This window comes from Urocitellus parryii, chromosome 6, assembly GCF_045843805.1.
Source record: "Urocitellus parryii isolate mUroPar1 chromosome 6, mUroPar1.hap1, whole genome shotgun sequence".
Taxonomy (NCBI): Eukaryota; Metazoa; Chordata; class Mammalia; order Rodentia; family Sciuridae; genus Urocitellus; species Urocitellus parryii.
In genome coordinates this window covers 45,985,954-46,012,939 of record NC_135536.1, presented here as the reverse complement: position 1 = coordinate 46,012,939, position 26,986 = coordinate 45,985,954, and the positions used below count along the sequence as shown (strand labels likewise).

Below are 26,986 nucleotides of genomic sequence, written 5' to 3'. Positions count from 1 at the left end.
CCACTGAACCACATCTGCAGTCCCTTTTTTTTTTTTAATATTTATTTTTAGTTGTATTTGGACACAATACCTTTTTTTATTTATTTTTATGTGGTGCTGAGGATTGAACCCAGAGCCTCACACGTGCTAGGCAAGTGCTCTACCACTGAGCCATAACCCCAGCCCCGTAATGTATATCTTAATGAATACATAGCAAAGGCAATAGAAATAAACAAGGATATATACTGGACCTAAAACTGAAATAATGAAAGAATTACTTCCTGCCAAAAAATTATTATTGGTCAGAATTTATCTACTTCATCTTTGTTGGAGAAAAAAAAAAACCAGGGTGCTGAAGACCCACTGGGGGGAGTGGTTTTCTATAATGCACTGCAGAATGGCGCCCCCTAACTTCAAGTATGATCCTTGCTTTCATGCTAGCAAAGGATTTCTTATCAGTTAGTTACTCTCTCCTGGAGAGTTTAGACTATATCCAAGATAAATACTGGTTATAATTTGCTCTTTTTCTTTGGCTGCCTAAATCTTGTAAATGGCTGTTTTCCAGAGAACGTGTAATTTATAGAACCAAAAGTTCCCTCTGCTCGAAGCAGTTCACTGTAGACTCACCAGTTACTAACTCTAATAATAACAAAAAACTTTTATTGAGTAGTTTGTGCTGTCTGGTACTGTGTTAAGCACTATACAAATACTATCTTCAGAACCACAATCTTAAACAAATTGAGCGCTTAAATAATTTGCCCAGGGTTTCAAAGTGGTAAGAAGCAGTTTATGAAAGGGGTTAGGGGATTAGGTTTCCAGTTACTAAACCTCGTGGCCTTAAGTAAGTTGCTTAGGTTTCACCAAGTGTAAAAATGGGGGAAGATAATATTTAAAGATTTTTTTTTTTTAAGTCCTTGGGATAGAACCCAGAGCATGGTGCATGCTAGTCAAGTACACTGCCACTGAGCTACGTCCTCTGCCCTTTTTTATTATATTTTAAGATAGGGTGTGACTGAGTTGCCTAGGCTGCCTCAAATTTGTTATCCTCCTGCCTCAGCCTCCTGAGTAGCTGGGATTACAGGGGCTGATCCGCACGACTTGTTCACCAGAAAGCTTTTGAGAGGAAGAAACATTAAATAGATAATGTACATAAAATTCTTAGTAAAATTCTGATCTTCATCAGTGTTATAAGGCTTTAAGTGAGATGTGGGAGTCCAACCCAGATCCGTCTGACTCCAGAGTCTGTACTCTTAACCATTATCTTTTCCCACTTCTTACCCCTTCATGTATTCAGCAGGTGCTGAGGGAGTATTTACTTTGTGGGGTACTGTTTCAGAGCTGGGGGTACAACAGTGAGTGTATTCAGATATACCTTTGAATTTTAGGAACCTTTAGTGCACACTTGACTAATTCTTAAACTTTATGAAAAGACTAAACAGGAAAAAAAAGTATTGATGTCTGTCAGTTGAGTATATCTAAGAAGAAAGGGACTCCTGTGGTAGTGTTTCCTATTATTTTGAGGAAAAGTATTAACAACATTGGGTGTAGGGATTCCTAACCAAGGTGTCTCTGGACAATGATGTTCTGAGGGTTGCATTGTGAACAGATGGACCAGTCTTTTTTCCTGGAACCAATCTAGAGGACTATTAAAAGGACAAAAAGTTTATGAATAAAAGAAAAGGTATTACAAGGTGCTGTTGAACAATAACAGTTTTGGTCCCCCTTCTCATGTGATGTTAGGAATATTCTGATTGTTTGTTAGAACTTATCCTGGTTGCAAGCTACTTGAAGCAAACATGGGCTAGGATGTCTCTCAGGATCCAAGTGCAGGAAAGGCAATCAGTGTTCTCAGAAGACTGGAGCCATGAACTAGAAAGTCCTTCAGATTCAGGCCATCTGGTGTGTGAGTTCCTTGAGTTTTTCGGCCTCCATTCTTGCTTCTCTGCTTGTGCACCTTATTTCTTCCCCTCTCTCCTTCTAATCAGATGGCTGCCCCATGATAGCCAGTGCAGCCTTCAGTTCTAGGTGAATGGAGGCTTGATTAACATTACAGAATTCATATTTTCATTGCCTTGGAGAGAGTCTGACTGTCCCACTTTGGCTCATGGGACCTGTCAGCCTTGGGTGGGGTGGTGGGAGGCACATAAAATCAGTCATGTCACAAAAACAAGGTTGCCAGAGTCTATGAGAGGTGTAGTTCTCAGAGCACAGAATTTGTGGTCTGGACACCATAGCCATATTTCTGCAACCAAAATCTTAAAAGTCTGTGAATAAGGTATTTGAGGGACTGAGGCACTGTTTGAACCTCTGAACATTTTTTTTTTTTTTTAAATAAGGATTCCTATAAAAGGTAACTTATCTCTTGAAGGAAGGAAGTTAATCCAAGGAAATAATTTATGGAATACAGTTCCAGTGACAGGGAAGCAAGGCATTTTGCTGGATGAGTTTTCATGGTGTTCTTCTTCTATTTTATTGAGTGCCACTTGGAACAAAGAAGGGAGAGTGGTGAGTGTGTGTGTGTGTGTGTGTGTGTGTGTAGGTGTGTGTGTTTGTGTGTTTAATTTACATTCCTCTTGCTCAATTTTGGGCCACTGGCCACTTAATCACACCCTTATCTGCTCGCAGTAAAGCCCGAAATTAGGGGTTATCAGTTTAATTTGCAAACCATTAAATTGCCTTGAACTGTGGTAGATGTGCACATGGATGGGGGAAGTAGGGGGGGGGGAATGACTCTAAAGCCACCTGAAGAAGTGAGCTGAGAGTTGAGTATGGTACAATAGTTGTCACCAACTTTTTTTTCTTGCTGACTTTTTTTTTTTTTCTTTCTTTCTTTCTTGCCTTCCCTATCGCCCCCCCTTGGTTGAAAAAGTCCACCTCTGGGCTCATTAGTCATTTTTTCTCTTTGGGCTTTATATAATTTCTCTATTGTTAAAACTAAATGATCAGTGTAAGTAACCAGGACTTTAAGAGTAAGGACTATTAGAGTCAGAGAGGTATCAGAAATCACATCCACCCAATCTCTCAGTCATTCATCAGTTGTTTTTATATTTAGACAGAAAATACCCTGAGCAGGTCTTGAGAAGGGCCTGGGGTAGGTGTTGGGCCTGAGAACAGGGGCTTCACGGAGAAGAACCTACACTAGCTCGTGCTGTTCCATGTGTCAGCTACATTAGCATTTTATGTGAGAATTTTGAATAGAATTTTGACTAAATATTTAAAAATACCCTTTGGTGGAAATTATATAGCCTACTTTTGTATTCAGGTTTTGGGTATTGGGAATTATTTCACTTTCTGACCATATTCAAGCAAAACTTTTCCAGACTCTGATTCCAGACTCGGAAAACTTCTAATTGTATAAATAGCAAACAGCCTTGCATCTTATGACCCCTCCGGAGACCTACCATGTGTGGAAGACACCTCTGAAGAGGCCAGAAAGTGGACATGGGGAAGTTCCATACCACCCACCCCATGAGGAGCAGAGCTCCTGTGAGAAGCATCTCCAAGCATCCATAGCATGTGTACTTCAGGAGAAGCACAGAGGCTTCTCACCTGTGGGTTATGTTTGTTCCGTCTGGCAAGGCCTCTGTTTTTGGTTCAACTTTGTAGCCCTGGGTAAATAAATGACATTTTAACCTGTGCCCATTGAAGACCAAGGAGCACCTTACAGGTTAACACTATGAACAAGGCTATTAATTTTGTGTTAATTATTACAGCAACAGACTTGATAATTCTTTTGTAGCAGCACTTTGTAGCTGTTAGCTGATATTGTTCTAAGAAATGCACGTCACTTTTCTCTGGTGTTTGTCAAATGCACATGTTCTGACAGTAATGATAGTTCAGATGTATTCTGCTGGGCATCTGCCAGGGGTGCCCAGCGGGTAGCCGAATCCAGAGGCATTGGAATTGTAAATACAACAGACAAATCATTTTGTGATGCCAGACTAAGGAATTCAGCTTTGGCAGATTGCCAGGAACCATTGATTTGGCTTAGATTCAGTGCTAGTGTCTGTTTGCCAAGCAAGATTAGTTAGCTTGGTTAATTATACATAGAATTTGTATCCCCTTTCTCTCAATTATTTCTAACTTAAACCAGTATGACACTTACTTTAATTTTGCATCCTCTTTTGATATTGATTTGTGGATGACTTTCTGTTCTTGTTTTTAGTGAGCTGGTAGTGACTATATGTACATATTTTTCACTCCCTACCTCAACCCTACCTTAGCTAAATACCCGTGGGTTGCTGTTGTATAATGCACTCTTTCAGATCCTGTATTGGATTTATTTGATACCTACTTGCTATAAATGTTCCTTATGTTCAAAGCAGTGTCAATACATCCTTATAAGTCAAGACAAGTTTTTATTCTTTAGAAAGGTACTAGGATAACATTTCTAAAATTCTGGAATGAATGTGTCTATCTCATATTAAAATATATATATATATATATATATATATATATATATATATATATTTTTTTTTCCTTTCAAAATGAGACCAAAATACTGACTGTTGCTGGGCATGGTGGCATTTGCCTATAATTCCAGCTACTTAGGAGGTTGTGGCAGGAGGATCTCAACTTCGAGGCCAGTCTAGGTAGTTTAGCAGGAACCTATCCTAGCAAACAAAAAAGAGCTGGGGATGTAGCTTATTAGTAGAGTGTCCCTGGGTTTCATATCTAGTACTGGCAATAAAAATACCAAGTATTACCCATAAAAATAATCTCCAAACACAGAATCAAAGAATATGATAGTAGTCTTGATTATTTTGCCAATGAGAAGAAGACAAAAATGGGAAACTGAATTCTAGGTGTCAGTGCCATCTCTTTTTGGTTCTAATGGGGGACATTGAAGTTGTTTTGAAGTTTTCAGGATAATATTCTACTTAAGCATTGCTTGGAAATGTAGTAAAGACATGTTGCTTTAGACAGTTTGCATACCTTTAAGAGCTCGCTCTGTGCTGTCTAGACAGAGAGCAAAGAATTCTACCTGTCACCTGTGCTCCTCCCTCCATCCAGTTCATCCTCCAGACAATTCTGGGAACTATTAACCAGAAATCTCAGTCCCTCCCATGCAATCATGGTGAGTTGTTTTTGGCTAGCTATTTTTTCATCTTCATCACTTTGTGGGTTAATATGAGTGATGGAATGGAGCAACAAAATGCTTTTAAAATACACAGTATCGAACGGGAATATGTAGTATTATTAGTCAAAATCTGGCCTGTTGTGCTTTTTTCACTGATGTGTGTTTTAGGTTCATTATGAAACCTCAAGTTTTGTCTTTTTCTTTTCAACTAAAATTTCTCCTTCTTAGTAGAAAACCCCGAGGAAGAAAGTTTTTAAAAGAGATTGGCTTTAACCATAAATCACCTGCCTTTGGGTCTGATTCTCTCTGTAATCCATCTTCTGTGGTTCGGTGAGAGTGTAGTAGTCTGGACCCACTTCTAAATCACAGTCTCCATTCTTAAAAACAAAACACAAACCAGCCATGCTCTTTCCCCATTGTCTGCCTACAGCGCTGTAAACTTCTTGGTGACACACTGAAAGTTTTCCACGTCTGACCGCATCTGACCTTTCTACATTTAATCTCCTGCTGACTGCCTTCCTTCCCTCCCAGTTCCTGAAATGCTTGAAAATGATTTGCTAGGTATGGTGAGTTCTAGTGCCCATCTGATGAAGTTTTTCTGTTCCCTAGAACTCTGTGGTGGCTCAGTCTAGGCTACCCTAGCACATTTCTTTCTTTGCCTGTTTTACTTTATCCCTCACAGATTTAGAAGTTCCTTGAATGCAGAGACTGTTGCATTTTGCATATACTTTTACTGCCTAGAATAATCCCTTAAAATTCATAGGTGCTTAGCTGGGCACTGTGGCCCATGCCTGTCATCTCATGGACTCGGATTGAGGCAGGAGGATCGCTGAATGGAGGCCAGCCTCAGCAATTTAGTGAGACCCTGTCTCAAAAACTAAAAAGGGCTGGGAAAATAGCTCAGTGGTAAAGCACCCTGGATACAATCTCCACTACCAAAAACAAAGACAAAACCCACCCTAAAGATGCTTGTTGGATGAAAGAGCATCAAAAAAAAAAAAAAAGCCATAAAATGTTAAAGTAATGAGTTTACAGAATGGTCTCTAATGGGATGCCGAGTGTTTACATAATTTGACACTGTATAAGAGATCATCTCGAAGGAGGACCTTAGCTTTGTAAATTTTTTCTTCAGTTCTGAAATTATGTGGTCTACCCTAGAAAGTCCCAGAGTCACATCGGGATTCTGGCAGCTCCTACATAGTTCGTATATAAAGCAGCTCCTCTATAAGTCTGACTCAAAGAAGCAAGAAAAGCCCAGGACCATGAGGCTTAGAGCCCCCAGGTTCTGATCCTGGCTCAGTCCCTGACAAGGGACATCTCAGGACCTCTATTTCCACTTCTTTTTGGATGATTTAATTATTTATTTTCTGTTTTAATTTAACTTTGGTCAATACCTACGACTAGGCATAGGGATGGACATTATATTTTACCTCATCTTACTGTGATCTTGAGCAAGTCAGTTCTCTGAGCCCCCTTTCTCCATCTATAGCATAAGCACAATATGGTCTCTGTTTCCAGGATTATAAGGAATTAAAGAAAAATTGAGACCAGATTTCCATCTATGCGTTCGGTGCCTCATATTTGATTCCTGGAGAGAGTAAAATGCATACCTACAGTCAGACCCCAGAACTGACAAGACAGCAATCCCCAGAGGCACAGCCCAACACCAAACAGTGATGCTAGAAAGTGACAATTGGAGGTGCTGAGGTTGTGGCTCAGTGGTGACGCACTGTCTGGTATGTGTGAGGCACTGGGTTCGATCCTCAGTACCACATAAAAATAAATGAGTGAATAAGATTAAAAAAAAAAAAAAGTGACAATTAGAATGTTTCTTGCCAGTTTAGGAATGACCCTGAAAAGCTTCTGCCAGAAACTGCCCTACAAATTTCTTTCACTTCCTGCTCTACCCCCCTGCTTTCAGTTCTCCAAATTAATTAGTACCGGTGACTTTTTTTTTTTTTTTTTAAGCCTTTTATCATTGAGGGTGAGGCATCACACAACCACTCTTGGTTTTGGCACAGAATAGTTGTGGTTCTCAGAGGCCAGACCAGCAGCATCACTATTAGCAGGGAACATACTGTAAATGCAAATTCTTGGGCTTCTTCCCAAATCTAAATCAGAGCAGCACCAATTCTTCAGGTGGTTCTCATACATGCTAAAGTTTGAGAACCACTGAGTAGGAGTTCATGCTTTAAGAGGAGCTAAATAGGGATGGTGATATATTTCCCTATAATTTTTCTGTTAGCAAGACAAATAATAGTTCAGTTGAACAGCTCCAAAACTTATTCACTGCTAAAACTTAAACTAAAAATTCCCCTTGTTTTTTGTTTGGGACTTTTTTTTCAAAAATCTCTCCATGTGTTAAACATACACATACATTATGTTTCTATTATTTGTACCAGTAAACTTAATTTTCCAGGACTATAATTGGAGTAAAAAATTTGGAACTGTTTCCCTCCTGTTGTGGTGAGTGGAATAGAAAAAAAAAATCTTTGTGAATGACTGCAAGTTATCGCTCCTTTTCCTGCATGAATCCAACAGTCTTGCAAGGGGTGTGAGCTGAAGACCCCAGGAAGAATGAGAAAGAATCACAGTGACTTTGGAGGATCCCAAATGGGAGGTAGTGCCTTGTGAGCAGGTGATTCTCTAAATCATGAGCATCTATTATGTGCTAACTTGAACATCATACAGGAGCCTGAAGTGCTCTCTGGCCCTCCAGGGCAAGATGGCTATCCTTAGGAGGCTAGAGAAGGATGTGAGCTATGGGGGTCTGGGGGGGAAACTTGACAAACAAATTGAATTCAGCTTGATTGGAGTCAAAGGTATGATTAGGTAGGAGTGATTAAGTGGCTGGCATTTGTCTTTTCCTATTTGGGCACGGAGGGCTTTGATTTTCCACTTACAGGTTTGAGCCTGTGTTTGGTGAGTCGGGAATTATCTGAGAATCTTTGCTTATTCTGAAGTTGAAAGAAGGTAATATCATTCCTTTCCCTCTGGAAATAATAACTCCTGTTTTTGAATACGACTTTTCCCCTGATATTTCAGAAGCAGTGTTTAGTGATGGAAAGACCGTGGGGTTTGGAATTCTGGCTCATCTACTTGGTTCCATAAGATCCAATAAATCACTCTTTTAAAAGTTTCCAAATTTGTAAAATGGGGCTCATGGCCATCTTTGAGGAGCAGGGGGACATTTAACCATCCCCCCCACCCCCTGTTCATAGCCAGGCTTGCCTTTATTTCTAATCCCCCTTTCCATTCCCCATAATAGTTTTTAGTCATTTCTTTCAAAAGTCTTCTACTTTCTACCCTTGTAACAGGCCTTCTGGATCTCAGCCCTCCTCTAAGCTAGTGAGTCTGTATCCAGTGAATTCTAATTAACGTGACTTTAGAAAGTTCTGTATCCCATGAATTCTAATTAGTGTGGTAGTAGTAGAGTTAAGATGTCTCCTAAATCAGCACTGTGGCTGAACAGGGGAAAAACTGATCCCATCTTGGGGATTCCTTTACCAGGTGCTGCTCTTTTTCTTTCCAGGGGAAATATGCTTTTGTATTTCCTTTTAGAATTATTTTGCATTGGCCATTTATCATCTTGAGTTTGAAACAAGTCTGAAAGCCTTGGTTGGTGTTGGCCTCATCTAATGAAGGAAGGACCTTGAGAGAGGGGCTGAATTCCTCCTGCAGGACCTCAGGGAGGGAAGAACAGCTCAGCCTGTGGACTGGCCTTGGGTTTAAGATGCAGGCTGTTGACCTACTGTACATGAAGCGGACGGAGCCCAGGAGTTTTTATGGTGGGATTGAGGTTGGCCAGACAAGAAGTTGGACACTAGTGCTTTTCTGCAGGATTCAGGGTCAATTTCCTTTGCCTCTGGCTCTTGTTAAAATATCTCCCTTGGAGCTTTTATTTCATAGCTTCAATTTCAGGTCCACTCAGTTTTTTCATATTTTTGTGGTTTTTTTTTTTTTTTTTTTTTTTTTGCATTTTATGATTTTATATCACTATGGAAAGGGTGAATCAAATAAAGTAGGCTCTTTATATCTTCAGATTCGACCAACTGTGGATTGAAAGTATGTTTTAAAAATTGGCTCTGTATTGAACGTGGATAGACTTTTTCACAGTTATGTAATATAAAAAGTATTTGCAAGGCATTTGCATTGTATTAGGTATTATAAATAATCTAGAGATAATTTAAAGTATAGGGAAGGGTGTAAGTAGGTTATATGCAAATACTTTGCTGTTTTGTATAAAGATTTTGAGTATCCATGGATTTTGATATCTGAGCAAGGGTTGGTGGTGGGGGTATCCTGGAACCAACTCCAGGTGAAGACTAAGGGATAACTGTACTTCAAGTGGAGATCCTAGTTCCCTCAAAAATAGAAAAATAGGATAGGAATAAATAGGCTAATGTTAGATGCTACCAAACTGTTGGTAAAGCATGGCCTGATGACTTACGCCTCACACTCTTCTGCCAGACCAGTTGGGTTTGAAACGTCATGTTATCCAGCCTCCTGTGCCTCCCTCTCTTCATCTGTAAAGTGGAGAAAATGTTCCCACCTTGTGAGGTTGTTATGGATTGAATGAGGCAGTATTTTATGAAGCACACAAAACAATGTCAGGCACACAGTAAGCACAGTATAAGTGTTTGTTGAGCAAATAAGAATGGTTGCTGTTTGATGAGTTTTGAGTCTCTGCTTGACTTGCTATGTACTGTTTCTTTCATTCAGCAGATACGTTTTTCCCAGTGCTGAAATGCAAATATAGGTTTCTTCTGTCTAAACAATATGCTTCAAGATAGTTTTCATGACATGTTTTGATTGGTAACCATGCTTTTAGATATTATCCACTAATAAAGTGTTGTCTTACTAGTTTGTATGTAAGTTATCGTGGATTCCTTCAACTATTTTAGAAGTAATTTCAGATGAGAAATGTAAAGGGATCCACGCTTAATCCTTTGACAATTCTGCAGTCACAGCATTCCTTTTCTCTATTATCCTCAAAGTCTCTATAGATGTACAGGTGAAGTTGTATTTTTCTGATAAGCCTGTTTTCTCACATCAAAAGAAGTTAAATGTTGTTGAGTCCCTATCCCCACATTGCCTTAAGGATTACTTATGAATTTGCTTTTCTATATAATGAAAACTTCTAGATCTGTTCGATAACTTCCAGGGTTAATGACTTCCACTGAGGCCTTGGGAGCAGTGTGACTCAGGGAACATGGCCGCTGCTCACCTTTCCCTGAACCAGGCAATTAGAGAGGGATGTGTGCCACCAGGCTACACGGGTTCTCAGGAAGTGGCAGCTGTTAATATTTGGTGAAAGGCATCAGAAAGGACATGGTTAAAAGCCTGTCTTATTTGATGTGGTCAACCCTGGCTTTGACTGACTTTCGCTGATTTTGTAATGGTGAGGAAGTCCCTGTTGAAAACATTTCTCTGGTGACTGGGGTAGTGATGGGGGAGGAGGGGGAGGGCTCCCCAGTGTCCGTTCCCTCCTCAGGCTGCCTGGCGGTGTGCTCGGGTGTGGGCTGGCTGCCACCCTCACGAAGCGCACGTAGCCCTGTCACTCAGTCGTCACCCAGCTGGCTTAGAGCCAGGCCTCCACGGGAAGGGCGGCTTTCCCAAACCCAAAGAGCCTGTATTGATATGTCGATGTTGCCTGGCCTGTTTACTGTGCCTAATTGCAGGGCTCTGGCTGAATCCCCTCCAAGGAGAGGAATTAATTGAGAAAGGAATGACAATAGTCTCTTAAATTCCTGGTCTCAGAGTTTTAGAGGCTGCTTGGGGGAGGGTGATTTAATCAGAAGTTTATGCATGAATTGTAGGATTCTCTGGAAAGGAATCTTGACCTAGTACAGATAGACTTTACAGGCCTGGGAATACTCTGTAGTTTTGTGCAGATTGTGTGTGTGTGTGTGTGTGTGTGTGTGTGTGTGTGTGTGTGTGTGTTTGTGTGTTGGGGGGGTTCAGGTGGAGGGATATGTGTATTTCCTGCAGGTAGGAGCAATTCTGGTGAGGTAGATTTATCTTGTCACTGACTCAACACAACTAAATTGAAGACTTCAGAATCTCAAGAGTTGTTGATGCTTGTTTGCATGATCCGGAATTAAGGGCCAAGTTCATCTGAAGGCAGGTTTTAAAATGAAGATGGTAAATTCTCTGCCCTTCTAGTCACAGTACTCTTGCCTGACAAGGAAGCAGGCAGACCCACTTCACCAAAGTAACTAAGTGTCGGTTATGACTTCCTTTGCAGAAGTACAGAAATCCCCACATTATTACACAATTCAGGTGTAAGGGCATGGTGAGCACTGTTCTACGCTGGGAGGTGAGGTTAATGTGTAGCAACATTCTGGGTTATAGATTCAGGGAATGGAGTTACTTGTAGTGTGGATTTTGAACAAACGAGGTGGAAGTAGTTTTTACTGTGGAAATAGAATGGTAGAAAACGTTTTCATGAATAATTTGGGGTTTATTGGAAGAACTACTAACCTGACAGATTTGAGTGTCTGGCAGTCTTTCAAATTGTCTGGTGAGATGCTAAAACGTTGGGAAAGGGAATGTGGTAGCTGGACGCAGCTCATGTTATTGACCACTCTAAAAGTATATTTTCTATTTTCCCCTTATTTTTTCCTCCAATCTCTAACTAGAGGCCTTAGAAGGAAGGAAATAGCTAGAATCAATCTTAACTAACAACATGGATAACAAGCAAGATGCCTAAGATAGCAAATGACAGTTTGAGCAGTTTCCTATCTTTTTCTCTAAAGTCCTTACATTATCTACAACTCATTTCTCTTTCCCAGTCTCGGGATGAAATGTATATGTATATGAATGAAAGTATAAAAATTCTAAAGCACTTTTAATGCTTCATAAGGTAGTGCCATTTGATCATCACATCGAGATCTGGCTCATATGTTCTACTTTGTATAATAGACAGGACTAGTTAGCAGCAAGTATGAACTTTGTGTTGGTGACATTTTCTTGAACCTTGGTGAAAGCTTTGCATAGTTGTTATCATTTTGTAAAGAGCCTTGTGACCATGTATTATAGGAACTTATCTAAGTGACAACGGATCCCACAGGGTATCCTTGAAGATCACAAACCTTTGAACAAGGAAGGTGACAAAAGGCTAATGCAGCAATTCCAGTTAGTTTTTTTTCATGCCCTCTGGAATTAATTTGCAAAGGCTTTCTGGAGTTCTCTTTGTCAAAGCCAAATGGAAAATAAGGTAATTTGACATTTGGCCTTAATTTGGCTTTAATTTTTTTTTAAGAACAAAACTTGCAAAGATCATGCCTCTTCAGTTTTTTCCTACTCTGTCCTTTCCTGTGGGATGCCTGCATATAGCAGTTTGGATACTTAAGGGTTTTGTATTTTTGCTTTACTTTTTAAATGGGATAATTTCAATTTTAGAGCTGTGCTAGCACATTCAGTGCCTCTGTTCCCCTCCCCCACCCTGATGAATTACCAGGGGACCCCCGAACCTCAGTAGGCGTCTTTATGAATGAAGGACATAGGCCATGCAACCATGGGACTGCCCTGCCCGCTGTCCCCATTCAATATGTGTGATACAAGATCTGCTGAACACAAATCACCCAGAAAAATGTCCCCGGAAGTGTAGCCTTCAGCTCCTCTGCCCTCAGACTGAAAACATTGGCAAGTTTGTCACCTAGCCTGCTGGCACCTGAATATAAATGAGACTCATGTCTGGCTAGAAAACTTCAGCTATTACTTTCTCCACTGTGATGAGTTGCTTGGCTGTTTTTTCCAGGCTAAAGAAGGTGCATGGTCTCTTTTATTCCCTCCTCAACTCTTTCTTGTTTATTTTATTTTGAGAAAGGGTCTTGCTAAGTTGTCTAGATTGGCCTTGAACTTGTAATTCTCCTCCTCATCCATCTGAGTAGCTAGGATTATAGCCATGTGCTGCTGTGCCCCGTGAAGTTAGGCTATTCTTGACAAATATAAGATAATGGATTTTCATGTATTGCAAATTTTGTAAAGTGAGGCACTTAATGTTTTAATTTACTGAGGTAAATCTGCACGAAATGCCACTTTATTATAACTGGTTCAAAATCAATTCCTATTAGCAAATCTGACTCCAAATTTATGAATAATGTAAAATACGTTTGCACAAAAATACATGGTATGATTTTTTTGTTGTTGTTGTTTTTGTATTTTGTGGCGCTGGGGATTTTATAATTTATTAGAGAAGTACAAGTCTAACTGTAGGGTGGATGTCCCCTTTCCCACCCGTGGGTCTGAAAAAATGATCATCATTGCTGAATAGACAATAGAGGTTGCTGGTGCTAATTTTTCAGTGGTTTGTATATTATAGTTAAGCTGTGGTTAACTAATGGCATTCAGGAACATTCTGTTTCAGGAACATTTTCATTCAGTCTTGGAATGAAAAACCTAGACTTTTGTTTTACAGCTTTATCTTTGAACTTGAACGAAATACAGTTTTATGAAGTCAGTTCACTAATAACAACTCAGCATAATCACTGTTTTCTTTTCCACCAGTGTCATTTAGGGAGCAAATCTGATACTTGGACTTGGATGGTCATGATTCTATATGTCTGTATACATCTTTAAAGAATGCATGCATACTTCCTGCTTGAACTTACTTCGTAGATGTCTAGAACACATATCTCTGATCTGAAGCTGGCCTAGGAATACCTGGTACACTCCTCTTCTCATTTCCTGTTGCTACAGAGCTATGGAGAGGCCTCTGGGGATGGGAGCCTGACAGGTACACAGAGGGGCCAGAGGAATGAATGGTGATGCACAAGGGGACAAGTGAATTCATCGGCATTTCCAAGAATTAGAGCAATCGGACTACACTGGATATGCTACTATAGGTGACACTATTGTGTTATTAACTTTCTCTAAGATAAATAGTAATCCAGTCAGGAAGTTTTAAAATGAAAGGTTTGTAATAAGACATCCTCCTGGTGGATGTCAATGTTAGTGCTTGCCATGTTGGTTACATAATCATTAAATTACTCCTGCTCCGTTCTTTTAACAATAAAGCATAAAAACGTTTTTCTTCCATTATACAGTTTAGGTCCCTTCCCGGGATTGATGAGATTTAGATAGCAACTTAGTTGAGCTGCTTAGCTTCCGGAGTTTGTTACTGCCCCGTGCACAAATTGGCTCAGAAGCAAATGACTAGTTATTTATTAAGTGTGGTTTGCTTCTTAGCACATCCTTTGCCTGGTAGTTTTAGCCCCTGTCAGAGATCAGCAGATAGTTGGGAATGTGCCTGAGGTGAGATCCATCTCCTATGGCACTCATCCAGAAAACTTGCTGATACAATTGGCTAGTGTAGTTTCAACAGGCCCACTGAGGCTCACAATAATTTCCTTCCATTGTAACAAACATGATGCACGTGGCTTCTGGAACAAGGAGAGAGGGTGAATATTCGCTCTGGCCAGAAAAATGGTCCCTTTGTCTCCCTTAAGCAATCAGAATGTTTGCTTACATTTAGGGGTTTTGTCCTAATAGTAAGTTCTTTAGATTTGTGCTAGCTCTTTATCTATGTGTGTTTTATACGTGCAGCAATTAGTAGCGGATGTACTTTTATGCTTTCTTTCTTTCTTTTTTTTTTTTTTATCTAAGCTGAGTTCTGAGGCAACTAAGCATTTCAGAATTCCCTGAAGAATCTTGCTTTTCCTGGAGCTGATGCATAGATCAAGTCTTAGCTCTTTTTGGACTTTGAAGACCATGTAACAAGAGTCCTTCTATTTTGGGGGGAGGAGCAGGGATACTGGGGGTTGACCCCAGGGGCACTTTACCACTAAGCTACTCCCCAGATCTTTTAATTTTTTATTTCGACACAGGATCTTGCTAAAATGCTTAGGGCCTCGCTAAGTTGCTGAGATTGGTCTTGAACTAGTAATCATCTTACCCATGCCTCCTGTGGCTGGGATCACAGGCATGCGCTATGTGTGCTCAGCTAAGCCCCTCTTTATAGGAAAGAAACTGAGCCTGGGATCACACAATTAGTTGCAGAGTGCACTAGATGGCAGACATCCAGACCACTGACCTTTTCCTTAGAGTAGAGCTGTTTAAGAATATAAGATTATAGCATTGATGGAATACTTTTTCTTTTCAGACAGACATAGTGGGGGAGGCTGAGATGATAGGGAATCTAGCCAGTAATTGTTTGTGGCCTAAGTGACTTTCATTATTGGCTCAGTTGTGGCTCTTATAATCCTAATAGTTGCTTCCAGGGATGGGTAATTCCCTACTCATTATGGATGACTTCATTTATCTCTTCCTCTCCAACTAGGCCTATCATTTCTGTCTGCTCCCAGTTCTCTTTCTCTAAGCCATCTTTTACTTGGAGGTACCATCATTTGTTAAATCTTTATTGCAGTCTTCTCAAAACCCCATCTTTGGAAAGATGTTAAACTAACAGGCTAACTTCAGCTGTATGAATGACATGACATTAACATTTTCAAGGTTCAAAGGCAAGATGGCTAGTTGCATGAGGATATGAAGTGTGGGGGATATGGTAATTTAAGCTTTAAGACTCATTGTAAAGCCAGATTACCATTCAGCCTGATTATTCTAGTACATAATGTGTGAGATGCCTAGTTCCATGTTTCCCAGTTACTACTGGCAATGACCTGCATTGAAACTGATTCATTGAACTATTACTGCATCAGTTTGGTGCTCTTCCCAGCTGGTAGTTTTACCAATGAAGCAACCCTGCCATTTATCAGAGAATATTATGACCTGTTTATCCACATATATGTTTGAAGGTGGATTTTTTGTTTTAATTATTTGTTCTAATTAGTTACACATGACAGCAGAATGTGTTTCAACTCATTGTACATAAATGGAGCACAGCTTTTCATTTCTCTGGTTGTACATGATACAGAGTCACACCATTCATGCAATCATACATGTACATAGGGTAATAATGTCCATCTTATTCCATTGTCCTTCCCACTCTTCTACCCGCTCCCCTCCCCTCACTCCCCTCTGCTGAATCCAAAGTTCTTCCATTCTTCCTGAAAGTAGGTTTTTTAAAATGGCAGAAAGACCTATCAATCTAGGTAGAATGTGAGCATACATTTTTGGGAAAGAGCCAAATTTGATTTATTCATCAAATTTTAAATGGGCACCATCTATGTGTCAGGCACTGTCCTAGGTGCTAAGAATACATCAGTGAACAGGAAAAGAAAATTCTCTGCCCTCATTTTATATTACCAATTCATTTTATATTACCAATTCTCCTGCACATTGAATCCCTATAAATATATTTTAAAAATATAGTAGTGTCCTGTAAAGAAAAGAAAAGGCTTTTGTACTTTGCTCCCCTGCCCCCCACTTTCTGTTACAATTTTTTCATGGAACGATTAGAAGTTTTGTTACCCTCGGATAGTAACTCTCAAATAGTAATTTTCAGTAAGGTGTCTGACATGGCTTTCTGCTTTATTCTCTACCTGATTTGATACAGGTAGCACTTAGACAAAGGAAGAGAACTTCAGATTATCACTCGATTTGATAATTATCAGTAGAAAGAAGAAAATCACTAAGAAGTGAATATTAAAATGTGTGTTGGGGACCCAGTGGCACATACCTGTAATCCCACTAAGGCAGGAGGATTGCACATTCCAAGCCAGCCTTGGTAACTTAGTGATACCCTGTCTCAAAATAAAAAACAAAAGGGGCTCTAGGTGTAGCTTAGTGACAGAATGCCCCTGGCTTCAATCCCTAGTACCACCCCCCAAATTAAAAAAAAAAAAAAAAAAAAAGATATGTGTAGCTTTTTCCCTGAAAGGGATCTCCCTGGGCTGCTTTTGCTAAGTTAGGACATAGCTTCCTCTTGACCCTTCTGCCTTCCTCTGGCCCAACGTTGTATTGAGTAAACCTACTCTTTTCTTCCTCTGTGTTTGGATTTGTGTATTTGTAAATAAAACAGTACGATTCTGCCATTCAGCAGTACTCAGTAACCAGGCACGATCTCTAAGCTCCACACGTGTGATTCTGATCTTGTAGGTGGGTTGAGGATGGGAACCCAGAACCTGGATTTTCATTAAGGAATTTTATAGAAATGTGGGTCATCCTAATGATGAGGTAGATGGGTTATAAGTCTTTTAAAACATTCTTGAACTCTAAGGGTGTTGTTGGACCATCTTCCACTGGGTGTGACTTGCCTGTTAATCTTACATGTTGAAGATTAATATTTTAATCTTCTGTTTGTAATCTGAATTTATGTACTGTACGTGCAATTAAGAATCTAGTGACCACCCATAAATATCATATATCACAGAAGGAGGCTTGTCTGTTTATCAGTAGGAGGGGAGGATTGCCCAGCTTTGTTAACCATGTCCTTGGAATTTCTCCCTAGGCAATGGTGGCTTGTTATCCAGGCAACGGAACAGGTTATGTTCGCCATGTGGACAACCCCAATGGTGATGGCCGCTGTATCACCTGCATCTATTATCTGAACAAGAATTGGGATGCGAAGGTACTTTGGAACAGTGGCAGTGCATGTGGGGTTATGTGTCATAAAAGGTGCAGATAAGGTGGACTAAGAATTCAGAAAAAAGAGAAGAGCATGTGACGTCCAAATAGGAGAAGAATTCACGTAACTCAGTGGGGAGTTTTGAGTTCCTAATAGCCCTATTGCCTCCTGATAAATCTTTTCTATTTCTCCTTTATGCTTTCCCTCCCCCCACCTATGGAATTAGTAGTATAGTTGATGACATAAAAATAATAGATATGAAATTAATTTTGTGGGGCAATTATTGAAGTGTGGGGAGTAGTTGATGAAGGGAAGGTAATTTAATATGAGGATTATAAATCAGTTTTTTTCCATATAATTCAGAGCTGATATGACTCTCAGAACAGAGTAAGATATACACTTTTCCCTTCCAGCAGAAACATTGAGAGAATTCCACAAAAATAGAATTGTAGGATCCCCAAGAGAGATTTCCCACACAATCCTCTTTTGCTGAGTGATACGTCTCATTTGGTGGCCGTTTGCCATGGCTTACTATGGTTTGTGAGTGCCAAGGCTACGTGGCTTATTTTTGTATTTTATACCATGAGAGAGAGAGAGAGAGATATGAAGTCTGGTTCCACACTTACACACACTCGTCTGGACTTTGTATGCTCTCTGAAAGCTAAGCATGATTTAAGAGTCTGGGAAGTCAGAGAATTTTTCGAGCTTATTTGGCTTTTGAACCTTCTGCATGTCCATTTCCTGTTCATTAGGGCAGACTCTGGCTATCATAAAGCAGTATATTTTATCTGAGAGTCAGAAAAATGAAACCTGGGAAACTAGTGAATCAGTAAAGAGGCTTATTCTCCCTATTTATTAACATGGTGGGAATATATCCATTAGCTCTCTTTCACAACCTTCCCGGGTGCTGCCATGGGTACAGTTATCAGGTCAATAACAGTAAATTGCAAAGTAGGAGACCCTCAAATACTTGAGTTTCTGCTAGTGTCAGGCACTGTGCTGTGGAGGAACATTGATGTGGTAGGCCTGCATTATACCGAGAATGTGATTTTTCTAGTAGGATAGATTGGGTATACATGAGAAAAAGAAAAAGCAGTTTAAGAGAGTGATAAAAGTGTCATAAAAGTGTCATAAAAGGTACAGGTAGTCTGAGAGTACAGGGAAAAAAAACATGTAACATTCAACTAATGAGGTCAGATAGGAGTGAGGCGTGCAGAGAAGAAAGCTATACATTCTTATTGAAGGGGGAGTTACATGTGATGAATACCTTAGGAAGTTGTTAATGTTAGATGTAACCAGATGATGTTGCTAGGGTGTTTGGGCAGGTCAAAAACATAGTGGCAATTCTAGATAAGATCTAATAGTACCCTATTTTTTGTCCATGGGCTTTATGGTTGTGGAAGTTGGAAGGCTTAGTTATGAGGTACATAAGGTATCTCTAGCTAAGTTTGAAATAAAATTTAAGAAAGTAAAATTAGGGGATAAAACATACTTGGAGTGGAGGTTAGAAAGTGGCATTGTTTCCAGATAGGGCTAAAAGTATCATTGTTGATAAACTATACATGTGGCTAGGAAATAATATACTTTCTTGTGGTCCTCAGCTACATGGTGGGATTCTGCGGATATTTCCAGAAGGGAAATCATTCATAGCTGATGTGGAGCCCATTTTTGACAGACTCCTGTTCTTCTGGTCAGATCGCAGGAACCCGCATGAAGTCCAGCCTTCCTATGCTACCAGGTAATAGCCAGGGCCCTGATTCCTCTTTGGGGGATTGTTGTACAAAGTCTAGTTCCCAGTGAACTCTCTAAACTCATGTTCTGTGCATGTGGGGGATGGACCACACCCCAAAGCTGTTAGGTAAAACTATTTGGAGTGATAAAAATTAAAGGAGAAACTTTGGATTCTGTACTACACAAATCAAACTTTGGTTTGAAATAAATATTTACAAATTATTTTCTGTTAGGTGTGTGTACATAGGATTCTAGATTTCTCACTGGCTTTGTTTTATTTCCTTTTCTGCTCGCCTTTTAGAAACTTAAATGTTGCTGGTGTGGTGGCATATGCCTGTGATCACAGCGATTTGGGAGGCTGAGACAGGAGGATCACAAGTTCAAGGCCAGCCTCAGCAATTTAGTGAGGTGCTAAGCAACTTAGTGAGACCCTGTCTCAAAATAAAAAATAAAAAGGGCTGGGGATATGGCACAGTGGCAAAACACCCCCCCCCCCCCCGAATTAAATTCTCAGTACCCCTTCTGTATCAAATAACAGCAGTTCTATGTAGTTACCTTAGATGACTTTACAAATTGCCAGTCACAAGCAGAGAAACTTAAAGTAATTTGTTCTGACTTCTTTTCCTTTTTACGTTTTCTGTAGCATAAAATTGGCCTGTTGGACTAGCTATATCCGTGTCTCAACAATTAGATGCTTTAAAATCTTTTTTATTAGCATACAGATGTGAAGATTTTCAGCATAACCGAGCAACTTTGTATTGTTTAGTATTAATATAGGAATTCCTGGTAAAAATCTTAATTCTTGATTCTGTCTCTCATTTGTCTTTGATTTATGGTTAAAGCTAAAGATCTGGCAGAATGGGAGTGATGTGAGTGTAGCCTGTGCTAAGAATAATAGATGAGGGCAGGGGCAGAGAGTTTAGGTAGGGCAAGAACTAAACCTTAATAAGCTTAATTCAGAGAAAATCACGAATCCCCCTTCAGAAGTCACCCGTCTGAGCTCCAGAGTTCCATATTCAATGCCAGCTTGGACTGAGCTCTAGATAAGCAGGTAATCACCTCTACCACAGAAGTCTACCACAGAAGTCTGCCTGTGGCTTGTTTTATGGGGTACATTAATTGGACCCTGTGTTATGTGGTAGAATTCTCTGGTTATTCCCAGGCCCATGGTGACTGACTTCACAGGGACATTAGCAAATGTGTATGAGAAGCCCTTGAAAACAAATCAAGTGTTATAGAAATTGCTGTGGCGAACAATAATTACAAAGGGAAACCTTTAAAAAACCCAAGCATGAAATAATGGCTTCTGTTACAATCTATCTCGGACAGGATAAGGCCAATTAATTGGAACGCAGTAGAAAGCTTGAGGACATTGTTATTCAATTGAATCTCTGCCTCAATGTCCCAAACTAAAGAAAGAAAGCCAAGAATTTTTTTGTCCTATCATTTAAATAAGTTATTCTTCAAAGCTTCACTCAATTGTTACCTTATTTTCTTTGTTCTCTCCCCACTAGCTTGAGTTTCCCAGTCTTTAGCAGAATGACTCATTTCCAGTCTTTTCCATATAGGTCACATTTCCTTGTTGTTACATATTTAATTCCCTGTCTTTTCTGCTAAGAGCCTGAGATTCATGAGAAAGAAGATCTGTTGACAGGACCCCCAGTCCCCAATCCCATCACCTCATACTGGAGATTGAACCCAATAGTGCTTTGCTATATCCCCAGCCCTGAAGAATTTTATGCTGAAATGGAATCTTGCTATGTTGGTCAGACTGGCCTCAAATTTGCAATCCTCCTGCCTCAGCCTCCCAAGTAGCTGGGATTACAGGTGTGGGCCACCACACCAGGCATCCTTATGTGTTTCATTAAAACATTTAAACAGAATTGAAACCAGAGAAATTGATTTTAAATTAAAATTGGGGTAGACTTCTCGTAATAGGTAAACCTTTACATGTTGGTTTCATGAGTGACTTTAATGTGAGATTTATAGTAAGCTTGTTTTTTTTTTTTTTTTTTTGAAGTAGTCTTTTCTTATACTTGCTTATCTTTTACAGATATGCTATGACTGTTTGGTACTTTGATGCTGAAGAAAGGGCAGAAGCCAAAAAGAAATTCAGGAATTTAACTAGTACGTGGTAGTACATGTTTGATAATGTCCTGTGACCTTTGATCAAGTCAATCCTTGAGTTTAATTTTATATATTTTGTAATATATTCTGTTTAATCTCAGTTGTGGTTTAGCTTCCTACATAATGACATCTTATTGGGTTTAATCCTGAAACATTGGATTTAACACTCTTGGAAAAATCAGAAAAAAACGAAAAGGGCATTCCCTGAGATTGCCCACCAATTCTATGATGGCTTATAATCGATAGAAATAATTAACTTTTGTCAGTATTAACTAGTCATAGGTAATATTAAATTTGGTCCATGATTTTGATACATTACAAAGAAAATATAATAGAGCCCAGCTAAAATGGCTAATTTATTATGTTAGTGTGGCACTGTGACTCAATTTAAAAGCAGGATCCATGTAATATAAATTGAACATGACAACACCATTTCTGTCCCCACCAACCAGTATGGTAAGGTAGCATTCCCCCAAATATGGTGCACTAAAACATTAATCCTAACAAGTTGGTTTAAGAAAAGGTAAACTTCTGGCCCCCCAAATATGGTAAATGCTTACGTACTGTATTCCTCTCTTGAAGAGTGACAGTATTTATTGCATATTAAACAAAGACTCAAGTCTTACAATAATGAAATGTATGTAATGTTGCCTAGCTTGTGACCCATTTGGACTATATACCCATCAAACACCAAAGAAGACTGCCTTTTTTGGGGGGGGGGAAGACTCTATTAGGGCTTCATTTGCTTTATAAAATGGGAAGTATTTACTGGAAATTTCGGTGACATTTGTGACATAAAATTCAACAGATTTGACATTCTACTTTTCTGTTCTCTTTTCTGTCCCCAACCCAGGGAAAACTGAATCTGCCCTTACTGAAGACTGACTGTGCTCTGAAATCTGCTGGCCTTGTTCATTTTAGTAATGGTTCCAGAATTCTCTTTTAAGAGTTGAGATCCAAAGATGACCTCTTCATTGACCATAAGTTCCCCTCTACTGCTTGCATCCTTCACATCCCTGTCTTGTATGTGGTACTTCATGTTTTCTTGCCAGGACTTCTTGGACTGTCTTCTCCAGATGAATTCATTTGTTAATTCCAGAAAGACCTGCAGACATCCTCGTTGGCCAGCAGTTTAACTGACAGATTTGGTGATACTGGCTATCAAAACTAGACCCTGGGAGCACAGAAATGAACTTTACTTGCACTTTATTTACATTTCCTGATTTGAAAGGAGGAAGTTTGCAAAGAAACCATTTTGTGACAGATGCCACAGAGAGACATCACTGAAGCCTGAACAGAAGGAGATAGAAATTGGTGTCATCTGAAACCATTTCCAGATGCTGTTAATCCAGAGCTGTTAGGGTTTCTGGAAAATTACTACAACCCAATGAAACATGACCTCTAGAAAGGGCTGCTGACATAGTGATCGATTTATAAGTGTCCCATGGTGCAGACACTCCTTTTTCCTTATCTTACAATTTGGACTTTATGCCTCTGCCCCATTTTGCTGAAAATAATGATTTTCTGATTGAAGAGGATATCACCATTCATTCTTTATTTTCCCTTCTACTTAGAGACACCACTTACCCAGAGGCCCAAACTAGACATTAATTGTTTTGGTTGTTTTGTTGGAATGGGAATTTGAATTTAAATCAGAGGACAAAAGTCTACCTGGTAGTTTAGGGTTAGCCTCTGAAAAGAGTGTGAAGAGAGCTAGATCTGTTGATAGACAATGAACGTGTGTGCAGTGTGAACAGTTGTTTGAGAAGGAAGATGGAGTCGGAAATATGGGTGTTCTCTCTTTTTTTTTTTCAGTATTCTTTTTTAATGAGCTCACCCTTCTTTAACAAAATAAAAAAGGATAGGGTGTCATTTTCAATAGGAAATGGAAATTTAAAAAAATCTCAAAGCTATTTGAGTTCTTTTACATTGTGTGTCCCTACTGGACTTTCTTTAGCCAACTTGACTCCTCAGATCCACTGTGGTTGGAAGTGCTTCAGGAACTCTGTGTTGAGCACCTATTTTATGAAAGTCACCCTTCCTAGTTTTCAATTCTACGTTTGAATTTTTAAAGGCCCATTAATTTCTTACTTGAAAATCTCGTAAACATTAGAGACTCAGAAACATTTTCTTTGGTTGGGAATGGATATCTAGTCTTTTCAAGAGATAAATTTTTTCCTTCTATGGTTTTGGAAGATTTCTACATAAGACTTGTCATTCATTCTCACAACTGCTCTATTTTGTTTTATCATAGTACTTATCACCTTCTAACTTACTATGTAATATACTTATTTATTACGTTCATTGTCTTGTATCCTTCCTCTAGAGTGTAAGCACAATGAAGACAGGGATTTTGTATGTTTTTAATCAATGCAATATATTTCCAGCACCTAAAATAGGGCCTGGTGCATAGTAAAGGCTCAGTAAATACTTGTCGAATAAACTCAGTCTCCTCTGTTAGTATTGTAATGGTTTGATTCATTTCTCCATCTTTTGTAGGAAGGGCTCACAAAAATTTTCACACGTATCTTTCTGTCACTATTGACTTATAAATTTAGGTTAAGAGTTTTAGAATGCTTTTCCATAGTGTCATTTTCTATGTGTTTATCTCCAAACCAGTCACTCATTGACCACTATGAATCCCAAAACTGATCAAATAGCATTTCTTCCCTTTTGTATTTTGGGACTCTAGGAATAACAGAAAAATAGCTTCAGATGGGACAGAGTACTTTCTGCCTTTGGACCAATTTTTTAAAAACTCATTAAGAGAGAAAGAATGGGCTGGACATAGTGATGCACACCTGTAATCCCAGCAACTCGGGAGCCTGAGGCAGGAGGATTGCAAGTTCGAGGCCAGCCTCAGCAAGTTAGCAAAGCCCTAAATAACTTAGCAAGACTTAGGGCTGGGGATGTGGCTCAGTGGTTAAGTGACCCTGGGTTCAATCCCCAGTACCAAAAAGAAAAAGAAAGAAGGAAGGTTGTTTATTAGGAAATTTTGTATTCTGTAATCTTGTGACTGTATTTTCTCTATGATTACGAATGCCAGGAGAACGATAGTGATACTATTCTGCAGGAGTGTTGTGTAGTTCCAGTAGCATGACTTATCTTTTTTTTAATCTTCATTTTAATTGATATTTTGACTTGCCAAAAGATCTGACCTCATTGCCTCCAGACAAAAGTCCTATGAACTAATAAACTGTACAACAAATCAGTGTGTATCATGCAGGCTGATTTTTCATGGCTGAATTTGAGTCCTGCACAATTAAGCTGAAAATATAAGTTTAATACTCAATGTCTGCTTTTTGCTCTTCTCTTTGACAGCCCACTTAGGGGAGGACTTAGCTCTGCTAAAGAAACATTATTTGGCAAATAATCTGATCAATTTCATTTATATTCCTGGCAATGAAATGTTAAGAGCCTACCTCACCGTTACATCATCTATATTGTACAGAGTCGTTGGTAGGAGATTAAATTTTGAACCAAAAATCCAATTTCACAGAAATAAAAAGTCTTACCTAAGTGCATTAAATAGATCTTTAGTAGAGTAGTTAATACCAATTATATTCTGGGCTGTCTAAATCATGAATTATCCATTCAGACATGATTCTATTTTTTATCTTTAAATAACTCAGGTTTTTTTTTTAGAGGCTAGATCATCCTACTTTCTTTTGGCTGTTCAGTCTTGAAATTTCCTGTGTTGTTTTAGAAAGCAATGATGGGAAAGCCATGCTGGGTCAGCAGTTTGTATAAGGCAGGAGTTGATCTGTCAGGTACTTTGACATTCAATCAACTATAAAGACGAGCAAAAGGGATATTCTTAGTAAAGTCATTTTAAATAAAAAGATACAAAATTGACTTAGCTTCTGTCTTGAATTATTTTGAATGGTATGAAAAGAATACCATGGTTTTGTTTTGTTTTGTTTTGTTTTGTTTTGTTTTGTTTTGGTGAGGTAGTTAGAGTCTATTATCAGAACAGACTGGCAATAAACAGTTCATAATGAAGCTGACTATGGTTGAACTCTACTGGGTAATATATGCTGGTTTATATTAAAGATCGAGACTATCCAATCTACCTCCATCTAACCAGGATCTTTAATATGTTGCTTTTCACTGGGTTGATAGTTTAGATCTTTTGAAAGCTGGATTTGGCTCGGCATGGGGGCACATGCCTATAATCCCATCAATTTGGGAGGCTGAGGCAGGAGGATTGCAAATTCATGGGCAGCCTCAGCAATTTAGTGAGAACCTGTCTCAAACTGCAAAATAAAACAACTGGGGTTGTTGCTCAGTTGTAAAGTATCTTTGGGCCCAATACCTGATATCAAATAAATGGTAAAAAAAAGAAAATTAATAAAAAGAAAGGACTGGGAATATGGCTCGGTGGCCACCCCTGAGTTCAGTTCACAGCACTACAAAAAATAGAAGAGAGAGAGAGAGAGAGAGAGATGCTGGATTTACCATGGTTTAGCTCCTTCACATTTTCAAGGCCAGGGTTAGAGGTTAAAGAGTCATGATGTACAGAAGCTGAGAACAATGGGTAGGTTGACTCAGTACTCTGAATACCTATGTGACGGAGCCTGTGCTACGTGCTCTCACATGTTTATTCTTTGCAACCACCGTGGGACAGCTCTTCCTCTTTCACAGCTGAGGAAATGTGCTCAGAGAGGCTAGGTGGCTCATCCAAGGTTACATGGTGATGGACTAACACACCAGCATTTGCCTCTAGACTTCCAGATCCTCTGTGTTTGTTGTCTTTGGCATCTCCTTCCCGCAGAGCAGATGCCAAACAAAAGAACAGGACTGAGTGCAGATCAGAGAGGTAGAGCTTTAAATGCTTATTTGATATTTTTGCATAATAATAACTATAGTCATAATTGTGGTTATTAACAAGAGTGTCATGTCCAGCATCTGAAGAGAGTGTCAATTCTTTGATAGCAATCACACAAGCAGAAATGCCACAGCGGGGCATGGTGGCACATTCTTGTAATCCCAGCAATTTGGGAGGCTGAGACAGGAGGATCACAAGTTTGGAGGCCTGCCTGGGCAGCTTAGCAAGAATCTGTTTCAAAATAAATAAAGGGTTGGGGATGTAGCTCCATGATAGAGCACCCCTGGGTTCAATCCTCAGTATTGCAAAAGCACACACACACAAAACAGCTTCATGGTTGAATTTTCTCTTGACTTTGAAATGGGATCTTCCCTCCAGACCTCATAGGATCATGGAAGAGCTTTGGGTTTACATCCAACGTTGGCCCCTTGAGTTAAGGCTCTGCATAAGCTCCTTGGTGTGTGCCCCCACCCTAATATCTATTAAGCAGCAGGGACCATTAAGAACAGGAAACACTGGGATTCGTGGGTACAGTTTGGAGAAATTCCATCAGGCCCCAGCACCCTAGGACATTTAGGCAAGGATACAAGCTGCTGCCTATGTCCCTATGTCGGATGCATTCTGTGAAGGGTAAAGGAGATGTTGCCTTTCTGTTTGGCTCACCTAACTGCCCACCTTGGTCTTGGAGGCAGAGCTTGGTGGGTTCTGTTGCTGATAGCTCTCCATCTGATAAGGAAGTGGAATACTTCTCTCACCTCCTGGCGACAGTGAG

At 39.6% G+C, this 26,986-nt stretch overlaps 1 protein-coding gene across 1 annotated transcript in view; it reads left to right on the top strand.

The window, feature by feature from the left end:
- The window catches only part of Egln3 (egl-9 family hypoxia inducible factor 3), a 28,235-nt gene extending 3,376 nt beyond the window's left edge, over positions 1 to 24,859 (top strand). The window contains exons 2-5 of the mRNA XM_026414178.2: positions 17,412 to 17,531; positions 19,130 to 19,266; positions 21,313 to 21,386; positions 22,240 to 24,859. Of these exons, the coding sequence (XP_026269963.1) occupies positions 17,412 to 17,531; positions 19,130 to 19,266; positions 21,313 to 21,386; positions 22,240 to 22,271 (363 nt within the window). The 3' untranslated portion in view covers positions 22,272 to 24,859. The remainder of the gene's footprint in view (positions 1 to 17,411; positions 17,532 to 19,129; positions 19,267 to 21,312; positions 21,387 to 22,239) is intronic.
- The last annotated feature ends 2,127 nt before the right edge of the window (positions 24,860 to 26,986 follow it).